Below are 14,821 nucleotides of genomic sequence, written 5' to 3'. Positions count from 1 at the left end.
AAATCTCATTGGTATAGGTGATTATTTGAATTTGAATCAGAATGATTACATTAGAGTCAATTTAAATCGAACTTTTTATGGATCTCAAGTTAATTCATTTTTGATAAAATGTTTTTTATTTTTGAGTATATATAAATATATATATACATACATACATGTATATATATAAATATTTATACATAGGCGTGCGCAGATAGGATTTGAATTGTATATGACTATCATATTATGTATTATGCTCAGATTATTGTTATAGGTAACTTTGGATTACCATTGGTCCTTATAATAATATATTTTGTATTTAATTTAATGATAATAATATTTGTACGTATAATAATATGATATTGTATTTTTAAAGTAAAATTCATTTTAGTAACCATCACAGTCTTTTTATTAGAGTAAATTTGATTGTTTTATGTTGATAAGAATTTTATTTATTAACGATACCTAATTAATTAGACGCAATATCTAATTAATAACGAATTGTAAGTTTTTATTTAAGTAAAACCAAGATTAAGGCTAATGCGCACGCCTATGAACTTGGAGTTTTCTCGGATCAAGTTTTGTCAGAACCAACTAGATCACTAGATCCAATGGAGCTAATAGTCGAACTGGAACCATGGTGTGTGCCTGAACTCTGCACCGACATGGTCCTTTCAGCCGTCACGGTGCCAATTGTACTACTGATGCCCATCAGTCCATGATAATTACCCATTCTCAAGGCCCTCTTCAATTTGTCGGGATCGACACAGGAGGGGTCTGCCTAGAACAATAACATCATGAGCACTTATTCACGAACCAATAGAACTTTATTAGGTACTACGATAACTATATTTTTATGAAATTTGTTGCGCACCTGATACGCTAATGATGTCATGATCACTTCGTATGGAACTAGTTTTAAAGGTTCCACTTCATTCATCAGTACATTAGCCGGTATTTTATGGTATTGAATGGATGACATGAAATTTTCCACAAAAACTTCTTTCCAGTCGACATTCGGGTTAGTATCGCCATATTTCATCGTCCACATCAGCGCAGCCTTTTAATAATACAGTTATATCGGGGTTAGTGGTTACTGGTTACAGTGGTCTTACTCTTTTTGTGAACAAATAGTACTTATACTATGTTTACATAACATAATGCTATACGTAAGGTAGGCACCTGAAATTTAGTGAATTCGTCTGCCTTCAGTTCATCTCTGCTCAATATCAATCGAACCACGTGTAGTGGTAACAGAGCGAATGATCCGAGGTTTAACACTTCGTTACCGTGTTCGTCGACAAACTCCAAAACCTAGACATTTGGCGTCAGCGTCAAAAAAAAATCATGTCGACCAGATATAGTGAATAATATTTTACAAGGGACAATATTATAATACCGTTACCTTTTGCACGAGGCTTTTGGTACATTTGTATTGAATGTACCGTTCTGCTGATGATAGAAGTGCGCAGACCGTGTCCACATTTATGCAACATTGAACAAAACCCGTGCAAGCTTTTCGCAGATCTTCCAGGCCATAATAATCCGCTGCATTCAGAACGCCTATAAACACATAGAATATCATCTAAAATGCAATTTATTTGAGTGGTCGTTTTTAAAGTATATATAGTTTGTTGTTATAGGTTATAACAGTAAGAGTATGTATATAGGTAGCAGTATAAAATGCTTCTCTGTGAAATATAAAACTATAAATCATTAAAATTTAAATTAATGTATTTAAATACGATGTGTTCAAAAAATAGCATAAGTAATTATTTTTAATAATTTATTATTATGCATATTTATTTAATTTGACTCACCTAATAATGTTCTGGGCTGCAAAGTTACACAACCAGTGTGTATATATTCAATGAGTTGGCGAAACACGTCTGGTTCGAATTCATCAACTACAACTGTTTGATGTTGATTGGATTGAGTCTATATAATATATAAAATGATAAAATAATAAAGTAAATACAATATATCCTAGTCAATTTTTTTTTTTTTTTTTTGATTCAGAAGACACATTTTAAATAGAACCTATTTCCGTTGATCGAATTGTGTTAAAATTTATAAAATTGAATCAATTTATAATCATACTTGTGTATTAGCATTTTTTACATTGAGAAGTGGTTCGCTGCTTCGTTTAAGAAATGTAGGCCGTCTTAGTTTTGTGGTCTCTTTAGGTAAAACTTCTTTTTTTCTTTGGGGACTCGGTGGTTGGTACAACATTTTATGGAATACTCTGAAAGTATAATATTCAATAAGTTATATTCATAAAATATCAATGAATTTTTTTTACAAATTATTTTATATTTTATTATATTAAATTGATAATTATTTATTTATTTATTTAAATTTTAAACGGGCCAGGCCCAATTACATACATGATAATAATAAAAACAATCGATCGTTAAAATAATATACAAATAACAGAATACTTATAGAGAAAAACAATAAAGCAGAATATTAATTATTATTAATATACTTAAAGCTATGAATTACGAAGTAAGAAATTACAATAATTTTTGAATGAATAGAAGTTTGGTGATATGAACAGATCAATATTTAATTTATTTATAGTTTTCATAATTCTATGATGGGGAGTATTGGTTGCATAATTAGTTACTTCTGTGTTTAGATAAAAAGTGTTTTTATTATATAATATAATATAATATAATAATTTACAAATTATATATTACATTAATTATTTATTAATTAATAATTATATATGATAAGTTTATATATATTCTTTTTTTTTAAATCTTACATAAGTAAGATACATTTTTAAAACGTAAAAATGTATCACAAGCCTATACAATTATATTTCATATTACAATTTTATCTCATAATTATTTAAAATAGGTATATTATATCATATTTTATTTTGAAATATATTTTTTTAATTATTAAAAGCAATTATACTTTATAATAATTTATAAACAATATTACTAAAATCACCTACTTACAGATATGACTTAGACTTAGAAAAATAATTCGTATTATATCCATTTTATAGTTTTATTTAGCTTTTCATATAAACATTATTAATGTTCCATTTGTATATTATTCTTATACTAAACCAAATACTAAACCCATATCTTTTTATATTTCATTCATTTTTTTTTTTTTTTTTTGAAAATTCTCTGGTAATATACGTGAACATAACAAAAATTTAATTTGTTGATTGTAATATTAAAAACAAAGATCAATGCGTTTTATTCTAATGATTAATATTGTCACATTTCTGATGTCAAAAAGTAACAGAATTATTAAAAATTTAAAACATAGGTAATATAGAATTTTACTATAAAATTAATTATCCAACTGTATTCAAGACCCAATCAAGTACGTAACACGAAACATAAAAGATAAAGTAGTAGTTACTATTTAATTAATTTTTGTATTGCTAAAAAAGTAATAAATTAAATAACTAATTGAGTTGTAAAATGGAAAACTTATTTAAACAAATAAAGTAAGATATAAAAATTATAATATTTTAGGCATTTATAGTATCAAACACAAAATATTGAAAAAAAGTATAAAGCATTAATAAAAATTACGAAATATACGTATATTCATTTAAATTTATTGAAAAATGTATACGTATTTGCCGTACAAATATTATTTTATTATAGTGTAATCCTTATATAGTAAAAATGATGCGTTCTTCAAATTCTGGCCAATCTTTACCAAGACGCCCTCGAGTTAAATCAACAAGATAAGTATTCTTAGACTTTTATTATATTGTGTTGACTCATAAAATAATTTAAAGAAATAATTAAAATATTTTTAAACGTGGCATATTGTTTTTATAGTACTAATTTGTTGTTTTGGTCGCTATTTTTGATATGTTTTTTTAATCATTCAACATTATATAGATACTGAGATACACTTAATACTTTCTACTCATAAATATAATAATTATGATCCATGAGATTAATCAATAAAAATATTAAAATTATCTACTAGGAAGCGATAAAAACTTCACACAATTATGAAATAAGTTCTTACAATTGTCACAATTATACTTTACTTTAAGTTCTTTAATTTAAATAGAAATGTTTTAATTTAATAATTTAATATTTTTAAACAACTGGTCACCGCAATTGCTCATTATTTATTACTATGAAATAAAATAAATACTGATCTTTTCTAAATGAATCTTCTAAGTGGCGAAAACCTTAAATTATACGAACTTAATACCAATAAGTATATTAGTGAGAGATTTTATTATATATTGAATAAGACTGTACTTATTCGAAATTAAGATAGATATATCATTAATTATTTTTATGGCTTTAAACATATAGGTACTTAATAATTTTACGAATTCATGATTAACACTGTACAGTACTTATGAACTATGGATAATTGTTAATTAGCTGGCTAGTATGACTACTACCTAATACCTATGTATAAACTAGTACCTAAACTTTTATATTTTTATGTATGCATAAGGTTGAAGCCTGTAGAAATATCCGATATACGTAATAGGTATAGATGAAGAATTACTTAACACTTTTGGTTTAGCGGTTTTTATCTATTTATTCTTATATCTAAACTTACGTTAAATTTAATAACTTTAATAAACATATTTATTTTTTTTAAGTACTGAGCGTTATATTATTGACCGTTGTTATATTATTATTCAAGCAAAATTTCAGGCATTTTATAACGTAAATTTTATTTTAAATAGTAGATATTTCTATAATAAGACAAAAATTAATCAAAACTGTAAATATTTTACCGACTCCTTGCAGCTAGGACTGCTTTTACAGCACACACTGGTTCTCTCGTTTCACCGACCAAAAATGTTACATCACATAATTCGGGCATACTGGCCAGGAACGCCATATCATCAGCTAGGCCATTTTTATTTTCGAACACACTTTGGTCAAGCTCGTCATCGGTTGATTCCATGTCTCCTTGTAGTCTCATTATTTACCACATATCTATAAGAAACCAATAATTAAATTATAAAGCAACAAACTACAGTAGTTTTAAATTAATTTTAACCTATTTAATTACTCCCCCTCAAGTGCATTGATCTATAATTTATAGTACATTTAGTAATTGCTAATCATTGATCAGTGAACTTTTTCAGTTTTCGTAGCCTTAATCATACATTTATCTATATACCTATATATCCATGGAAGTATTACTTAATACGTAGTACCTACATATCCATTAGTCGGCCACTACGTGACTTATTTATAAATTTGTTGTAGCCAGCACACTTAAGTTATAAATCATTGTACATTTTTAGTGTGGAAAAAATAATAATAAACGTTACTTTGGTTTCATTATATACAATATATCTATTAAAAAATTCCTACTAAAAAATTTTAGCTACAGAATAATTATTCATATGGTTGTTATTAAACATCAAATAATCATTGATACTTGAAATTCTTACAACATTTTTATAATAGCATTTTCTATACAAGATAAAATTTTCAAAATATTTTGACTATTTTTTAGCTATTATTAGAAATTTTAAACTTTCGGAACTTTTTTTGGTTTTTACTTTTAAATTTTGATGAAAAAAAAATCACTAGGTAAAAGTATTTAAAAATTCAATACAATAGGTTCCTCGTGTATAATTCATATTGAAATTAAAAAACCTTAAAAAAAGTATAAAGGCACAATTTATTTTTATAAACATGTTAAGTTTGAATTTGGACAATACCAAAATCAGATACATATTTGAACAAAAAATAAAGATTCATGCTATTTTTTTTTAATTAAAAATAATATTATTCATTAAGACCTAAGAATTTTACATGCTTATATTATATTATACGTTTAACGTCTATACTATTTATGTAATGAGTAATGACACTTTAAACATATTTAGGATTTTAAGCCTATTTATACAGTAACTAATATCTATTGTATAAGAAATAATAAAATAAATTAGTAATAGAAATACAGAAAAACCTCGTTAAGACACTCTCGAAGGGGAAATCGTAAAACTACGTATTATGCGGGATGCTAGACAGAAAAAAGTTCATAGTATTACATGTTATTTATTACACACAAAAAAAAAAATCAAATATAGAATGATACATACACATTTAAAAGGTTTTTATATTATATTATATTACGTATACACTATACATATTAATTATTACTACTATGTTATATTATATTATGGTTTTTTTTTTTTTGAAGATGGTAAAGGTTTATTGTTTTAATAAGTCTGTTCTATGATTATTCAATTAAAAGGTTTCTATCCTACCTAAGGATTGAAATATATTTTCGAATCCATCAGTTACAGTAAGTGCCTGTCTCAATGAAGATATTGATTGTACAGTACTTACAAGTGAAGGGAGTGATGAAGAGATTTTTTTCTCGCCATCCTTTAAAACATCTGGTTAACTCATTAACTTTAATAGGGTTGATAATTTCTTCAAAACCTAGCATTTCACCCGTAATCAGTTGGTCGTTAATAGATGTGTAGCCTAGATAAGCTTCTTCAAATTCATCTTCTTTACCTGAGTTCAAAATGTCATGTGGGACGTTTCTAAAGTAAGCTTTATTGAAACAGTTTTTAATTACATTTGATTTTATCTCATCCTACGCAATTGAAATATAGTGAATGGCATCTGAAATATTAATTTTGGGGGTTTGTTCATCGGTCATTAATTCTATTGATAATAAATACCTTTGTACCAATTTCTTATGGAACTTTTGTTTTAAAACCTTGATTACACCCTAATCAAGAGACTGAAGCTATTGTTTGTGATGTTCGATGAGAAAAGTACAACTTTAATATTTGTAAGGAAAATTTCTTCCGAATGAACAGAACAATTGTCGATTAATAAAATAATTTTTCTCTTTTATTTAACAAACACGAGGTTAAGCTATTTTACCCAATCAATGAATAAACTTCCAGTCATCCACACGCGGTTTTAAGCTTTATATTCACACGAAAGAGTGTACATTTTTAAAACATCTGAGGGACTTCAATTTACCTATTGACTTTTACCAATAATTTTAACTTGTTAGTTCCAGTCCAGTTTTACCAAGCTAAAACAGTTATAACCTTTCCTAATTTAGTTTACCACCATACTATTTTTTATCTTTCAGCACTAGCGAATCATCTGGTATCAATTTAAAGAACGAGTTAAACTCATCGGCATTGAATGTATCTTATGATGAATTAGTCTTTCAACAGATTATTATTATTATTTATTTTATACTGTCACTGTGATATTAATTATGACTGGTGATAAACTAGAAGCTTACGCATACCCATAATACATGCATTTTCAGTTGGCGTATACCTACAATAGCCGAATTTTTTTTAAGGTAAACGTATAAATCCAAAAATAGGGATCCGATTATATATCGTATACCCGCGTATACTCTCCAATACACCACTGAGTCAACAACTATAAAAATTAAAAATTAAAAATCTACGTGTCTTATGTGCATCACTTCAATGCTCAAACACAACTACTACTATCAACTATGTAGGTATACACAGTTTACGAGTGCGCTGAGCTAGAACACATATATAATATTATCTTATTATCTTATGAAGTTAAGATATACGTAAACACGTTTCAACGAAATTTTTATCGACGAATTAAATGGGTTTTTACTTTTTTCTATGTATACTGTATAGGAGGTACAAGTGTCCAGAAAAGAGAGTGAATTAAGAGAAAGATTATCAAGCGTGTTTTTTTTTCAATGTTATAACTTATAAGACCTAACTACAGGTACTAAGGACCGAAAAAAATCCACTAATTAAGCGAGATAGCAATTTTCTTAAGAGGGAGCGTCTTAACTAGGTTTTAGTGTAGGTATATCATACATTAACAATATACTAAGTAATATAGGCTGATGCCTGATGGACTGTTGGATCAAAATCGTTTTTCGCGTGCAACAAGTCATCATTGAATTCAAATAACGTATTAATGTATTATAAATTACAAAGACCTACCCAATTATGAGGTTTACTGGATACAGCAGCAAATAGTTACCTACTTTTTCCTTTTTTATTTTATTGGAAAAGGATTTAATTTTTGTTTTTACATACTTAACCAGTGAAGTCTGTGTGCACATTTAGAAAAAAATGTCTAAAAATATACAATCGATACAAACTTATAAATACAGTATTTTTTAGCTTAATATATTTAAACAAAATAAGTAAGTTTAATTTATAAATCGTAAAGCAAATACCTAAGTAGGCGACAGCCAAGCTTGTGATCGGATTCGTATTTAATACTTAGGCATCTATCTTAGTACTGAAAATTTATATTTATAAACATGAATGGATATGTAGTTGTTATTAATTATAATGAGTAATGACCTAATTTATATTTTATTTATAATATTAATTTAAAACTATCAAAGTTCACATCATTATTTTATACTCAACTATATTATATCCTTAGTAAGCAAGTAGTTTAGTATTTAATGTTTATACGTAGCTATTTCAGAATTATTATATGGTCAGACTGATTATTTACAAGCAAGTGATAGTATTTTTATTTACTATAATATTATGTTTTTTATTTCGTAGTTGATAATAATGTAGGATAAACACCATTCACTGTTCACGCATAAAAAAACAACGATCATTATTATTATTCATTACTTGTACCCGTGTACCATAGCCACGGTCCTTAATCCTTATCATGAATGAATTTTAATGTAGTGTTTATGTATTTATATATTGCGTCATTCAATTTATTTTCGAGACTTTGATGTTAAATGCCTATTGCTGTACAATTATTGTCTGTTATAGTACTATGTTGATTTATATATACCAAATTTATATTGGACACTAGTCTACACAAGGTGTAAGTATTGATCTTATTATAATATTTCAATATCTTTAGTACACTGAAATTTAGGTCAATACTGAAGTGCATAAGTTTACTTTTAATTAATACAAGTTTTTATTATAAATAGTAGTCAGAATGTTTGGAAGGTAGGTCTTTAGTAGTTAGAATGTACACATTTAAATAAAGGATTTTTAAACTTTGTATTTATGACTAATTGGAATAACCAATATTCTATGTCTTGATAATATAAATACAGTACATCCTTTATAAATATACCTATTTAATTTTCATAATTTCAAGCATATGTTTTTTACAGCCATGCAAATAATACTATTTTTATTTATTTAATGGGAAATATCTTTATTTTATAATTAATATTTTTAACGAAATGTCTTTGTGTCTTTGTATAAGAAATAGGTATGTTTTAAATTTATTTATAAAACTTAACCATTATTAACTGTGTTTAATAAACAAATAATAATTGGTAATGAAGGGTTTACAAATTATATCAGGAAGACTCATAATCTACAAAATAAAACAATTAAATAATTGTTTTCCGAAAAATAGTGGTTACAATGTGTGTGATCTGTATACATTAATAAAAATATTTAATTTGCTTAAATCTTAGTGTGGGGTATTAATATTTAAAAAATTATAAAATTATAAATAAAATAAATATCAATTATTAATTATTATAGGACATCCAATAACTAAATATTTGGATTATTTTTTTTTCTCTATTTCACTATCTATTATTTTGTTTATAATTTGAAATAGCCAATAAAGTAGTTAATAAATGTGTATTACATTTTAAAAGATAGTAAATCATTATATGTTTTGTAGATTGCATAGATAATAAACATATGGACATTTGTATCAAATAATTTTTGGTAGATTATATATTAAACAATTATCTCAACTACTTGTTTCCATTTTATTGTATATTAAGAACATATTATTTGTTTTTAATTTTTTTTTTAATTAAATAGCATTTTTTATTATAATGAATAATGTCTTTCATAAGTAGATTTTATTGAATTTTAGGCAGGAGGATTAAAATCTTCCTAATCTAAACAAAATAAGCCAATGAATAGTAGTAAACAATTATTATTTAATTTAAAGGGTGCCAATCTCTTCTTATGAAGATCTTATTAATCAATAATAAATTTAATGTAAATATGTCAAAACAATTCCTAAAAGTTTAAGATTTACTGTGCTTTTATATTTTGTTATATTTTTATAAAAAGTTAATAGGAATCGAGGAGTAAAATATTATTATTTTTAAAATATTTAGGTGCTAAAATTATTGATACTGTTTTGTTATTGTTATGCCGTCGAGGTTAGTTATTATAATAATTGATATACCTACCTATCATAGTATCATGTTAATAATCTAATAATTTGATAAATCTCAGGAAAAATGTACTATTATACTACAGGTATTTATCACAATTGGGTTGCTTAAAAACTAATAAAATACTTTTGTTTTAATATTGAAAATGACTAATGACATTTGGTTTAAAATATTAGATTATATAGTATTTGTGTTTAATTAATTTTTTAACTGTTACAACTTATAAATCTCAAAGAATTTTTCATTTTAGTACTACAGGGGTTTTTATTATAAACTAATAATTTCTACATTATATTTTAAAACTAGTTTTTAATTTATTACTAAATTTAATTTAGTTTCTTCAACTATTGTTTTAATATATTTTTTTTCTTTTTGACAGGATTAAATTCAAATATATAACATGGCCCAAGTTGCAACTACTGTTGAAACTATTACTATCACTAGACCTTTAAAAGTAAGTTATTTTTATTATTGATATATAATTTACTTTATGCTGAAATAATAAATATGTATAAATTAATTTTTATCAATTATGTATATCTTAAGTTATAAGAAACTAAAATGATTTGCTAATATGAATGTAAAAGTTCAGTATATATTATAAGATATTATTGTAGTGTTAGCAACATAACGAATTACTATCTGCATTAGTGTAAACATGAATATCTAGTATATAGTTGTAATTATTTTATAAATAATATTGTAACAACTATTTCAAACACAAGTAAAAATATTTATTTTTAATTTTCCGTCCTACCACCATGCGGTTTTTTTGTATAACACTATTGGTATGCATACCACAGTTTGAGAACCGCTGTTCTAAATCATGTCATAAAATATGTTAAATCAAATGTACCATAACATAAGATTCCTGAACTGAGAATTATTGTACCCTTATAAATAACTTTAAGTTGTTCACAGTTAAAAAATGTCTTGTACTTTATCATTTAAACTATTACATAAACTACAAACATTATTGAGAAATAAACAAAAAAAACTTTAATTTTATTGAGCAAAGCTTTTACTTAAAGCAATCAAATATTCACTTTAGATTATAACTGATACAATTAAATTGTAAAAATAAAACAGCGTTCATTTAACTAGTAATTTGGCCAGTTTACAACCTAGAAACATATTTATTCTGTAATTGTCAGAATGTGGTGTACGGTGTACCCCTAATAGATACAATTATGATTGAAAGCTATGGTTTTTGGAACACCATCATAATAATAATGATTCAATAACTAAGTTTGATTATAATATAAAAATTTAGACACTAAATATCTTCTATTAGTACTACTACTACTACTACTACCAATAATAATAGCGATAATACTTACTCTGGACCAATTTATTTCCGTCTATATATCGTTTATGCCGCAGTCTTCAATTATATATGATTTATCGTGTGATGTGTGCAGGAGTCTATTCAAATGTATATAATAGTAAACGATATACTTGCTGTACGTCCGTTTTAGTTCAATCTGTCAGCGATGGATGGGTGTAGTCGTAATGAATGTATACTGTATGTGTATACACAGACGGGGAAAAAAAAATTTATAAATTTATGTTGAACTGTGCGGAGTCGCTCCAGATGGGGGTGCGGTCGAATTCTATACTATAGAGAGACTGTAGAGGTACCTATAGAAGGTATAAGAGAGAAAATATTATTGTGTTTATATTGGGAGTTAGCTGGTGGCGATGTAGGGCACGGTATAACGTCGCAACGCGTTAACTGTAAAGCTCTTGTAAATATGTATAGTAATATAGGTATGTGTGTTATGTATGTTGCTTTATCGTCTATATATATATATGTGTGTGTGTGTGTGTGTGTGTATATGTATATAAGGTAATAACCAGTAACCACCCTTGGCGGTTTTGTAGTCTTCGCGGCGGCGCGTTCGACAGCACGTCTAATCGATCGAACCCTCGCTCGCGGGCGACCCGTCCTCGTCGGCGTTCGTCGAAACGGCTTTTGAGTACGAATTGCCTTTAAAAGGTGAGTTACGGGCGGGGTAAACTCTCGAGCTTGCGCGTGCCAATCGCCTAGATTTGCGCGGAGAGAGGGACGATAGTATACTGTTCGTGTGTGTGCTTTTGTGTATGTGTGTGTGTGTGCGCGCACGTCTATCTACGTACATTCTCGCGAATGTTTTTTATTGACGTTCCGGATAAGGGTAGAGTCGTCCCGTAGAGAAATCGAACGCTGACTTACGAAATCAATTTGTTCTTCTCGAAATAGCTACTAATATAATATATCGTTTTATTCGACTCGTTGTTGTGCACGTGCTAGTGGAATAATATTTAAACGTCTATTTCATAGTATATAATAATACAGTCTTAACACCCGAACTTCGATTTACTTAAAAATAACAAATAATAATAATAATAATAATAATATAGTCCTCTCAATCTGACTACGCGCGTTATATTATAGACACGCTATCGTGTGTGTATAATACATCTTAAAACCGATAAAATTGTTCTGGGCATTTGCCCAGAAACGCGTATACAAGACGGGCCCGCAATACAGCGGCAAGCTGATCCTGCCACGGACGGCCGTGGAAACTACGTGGCAGCGGCGCCAGGAACTGTCGCTACATCCGGCGACGGCGACGGCTGCTGAAACGGAAGACTGGCACGGCAGGTCGATGCAGTCCGACAAGGGTTACAGCGCTCAGGTTAGAACGAAGTGTATGAGGGGCAGGCATAGCTCTTTATAATTACACTTACCTGCAATTACTGTCGATAAATACCTAAGTATAAATGCATTGAGAATAATAGTAGTACGAGACATAAGGTGCACGAGGGTTACAAGTCGTCAATTTTCTTCATCTATTGTGGACCAAGAGCGTGTGCTAATTATTGTTTTTAGGATAAGTTTTTGATTTGAGTGTTTCAATGAGTTATTTCATTTTTCACTTGCATAGTGTTTGTTCTATTGAAATATTTGGTTTCGTTCCTTCCTGCAATACTGCTGTGAATGAATAGTCTTATTAATAATGTAGGCAAGATGTAAGTATGTAACTGCCATGACTGTTACACAAGATTTAATCGCAGTGTAATATATTTTATTATGTTTATTTGATGAAATAAATAAATAAGAAAAACAGTTATAAAATAATTTTAAAATCAAACTTTTTTTTTTCATGAATATAAGTAGGTATACCTCTATGTACACATATTTTTTTGTTAATAATTGAATTGATATTATATTCAATTTGTTTGTTAAATATTATTATATTTTTATTTTTTTAGATTGTAATTAATGATAAAAAATTAAAAATCAAAATACAGAAGTATTTAATAATATTTATTAAGCATTTTGTATTTCATTCCAAAATTGCTTATGATATATCATAATTTGGTCAATTTGAGGGTTTGTATAATTGATAATATGTTACATTTTCACAGGTGATCGCTTTGATATGTGGACTAATTGTAATTGTTCTGATGCTGTTGACATTGACTTCCACTGATTGGTTATTATCAGCCGGTTGGCGTCAAGGTTTATTTTCTCATTGCATTGCGGTCAATGCACCTACCCCATTACCATTTAATGTACCTGATAATGGTCCAGATTGTTATCCAACACGTGAAGTTGGTATGTATCAGGTTTCATTTTGTTCACCTATTCAACTTTAATTAATGTTATTGTTTTTTATGTCTTAGGATACATAAGAGTAGCTGCAGCTCTCTGTATAGTAACATTGGTCACAGATATAGTGGCCACTCTTTTAACAGGACTTGGGTTGAGGAGCAAAGATCAGCGAACTAAATACAAGTTCTACAGAGTAGCCGTTTACGTTATGTTACTTGCATGTTTGTATACCTTAATGATCTTTATATTTGTGTCATAAAAATCGTTTTAATTAATTCTTTTTTTTTTTATATAGTGTTGTCCTTATTGATAGCGTTGATTGTGTATCCAGTATGTTTTGCAGCTGAATTAAATTTAGGTAAAATATAAACTTGTGATTACTGTTGTTAATTGAAATTTTAATCATGTATTAATAAAAAATTTTAGGAAACCGTACTGTGTGGGAGTTTGGATGGGCATACGGCGTAGGATGGGGCGCTGGAATATTTTTGTTTGGTGCTGTTGTATTACTGTTATGCAACAAAGAATCTGAAGAAATCTACTATAAAGAACGTAAAGTGACTTCGTCCGCCTAGTGTGCGGCGCCCCTGCCTGACGTAGTACTTTAGTGACCTTCCTCCGTTGGTCAGACGACGGGCAGGGTGATCTTATTATTTTTATGATAAGACAGTCATTACCAAGATTTACTAACACACGTCATACTTGTCAAAATTTATCTTACATCATTAATTTTTGACAGTAAAAACTATTCTGGTGGGGGAATATTTGCTTTGCGCACATCACACTAAATAAAATTGCAAAAGATTATTTCAGTAATCATAATCAAATTAGCATTAGGTTTTTTTTTTATATATATATAGTTAGAATGATAATTTTTTTTCATGTTTTAACTTTAATAACTTGAGATTTTTGTTGATCAAGTGACGAGTTAAAATAGAATTTTATATTAACTTAATAATTATTAACATGTGATTGTGGTAGTCTGTGTTTTTATTCAAATTATCAACATTATTGTTCATGACTTATGAGTACATATACATAAATTTAATATATTTTGAAACATTTCTCATTGTTCCAGATTAGCAA

General features: G+C 27.6%; 2 protein-coding genes across 4 annotated transcripts; one reads left to right on the top strand and one right to left on the bottom strand.

Moving 5' to 3' along the window:
- Positions 1–430: 430 nt before the first annotated feature.
- Positions 431–12,056, bottom strand: LOC112596467 (serine-enriched protein). Of its 2 annotated transcripts, none has more exons than XM_025342160.1 (8): positions 11,475–12,056; positions 4,730–4,934; positions 2,080–2,224; positions 1,800–1,917; positions 1,385–1,542; positions 1,162–1,293; positions 854–1,039; positions 431–760 (listed from the first exon to the last, which is right to left on the bottom strand). In XM_025342160.1, exons 2-8 carry the CDS (start codon positions 4,918–4,920, stop codon positions 554–556), a joined length of 1,137 nt encoding a protein of 378 aa, XP_025197945.1. In that variant the 5' UTR covers positions 4,921–4,934; positions 11,475–12,056; the 3' UTR covers positions 431–553. The 2 variants fall into 2 exon arrangements, with proteins under 2 accessions (XP_025197945.1, XP_025197946.1); XM_025342161.1 differs by having other exon boundaries at positions 633–756; positions 11,475–11,945.
- Positions 8,545–14,389, top strand: LOC112596469 (transmembrane protein 47). Of its 2 annotated transcripts, XM_025342162.1 has the most exons (6): positions 8,545–8,795; positions 10,514–10,588; positions 13,549–13,738; positions 13,807–13,956; positions 14,031–14,093; positions 14,162–14,389. In XM_025342162.1, exons 2-6 carry the CDS (start codon positions 10,535–10,537, stop codon positions 14,308–14,310), a joined length of 606 nt encoding a protein of 201 aa, XP_025197947.1. In that variant the 5' UTR covers positions 8,545–8,795; positions 10,514–10,534; the 3' UTR covers positions 14,311–14,389. The 2 variants fall into 2 exon arrangements, with proteins under 2 accessions (XP_025197947.1, XP_025197948.1); XM_025342163.1 differs by lacking the exons at positions 8,545–8,795; positions 10,514–10,588 and adding an exon at positions 12,520–12,815.
- Positions 14,390–14,821: the final 432 nt, after the last annotated feature.

Source organism: Melanaphis sacchari, unplaced genomic scaffold, assembly GCF_002803265.2.
Source record: "Melanaphis sacchari strain LSU unplaced genomic scaffold, SCAv2.0 Contig31_pilon_pilon, whole genome shotgun sequence".
Taxonomy (NCBI): domain Eukaryota; kingdom Metazoa; phylum Arthropoda; class Insecta; order Hemiptera; family Aphididae; genus Melanaphis; species Melanaphis sacchari.
This window is presented reverse-complemented; position numbering and strand designations above follow the sequence as displayed.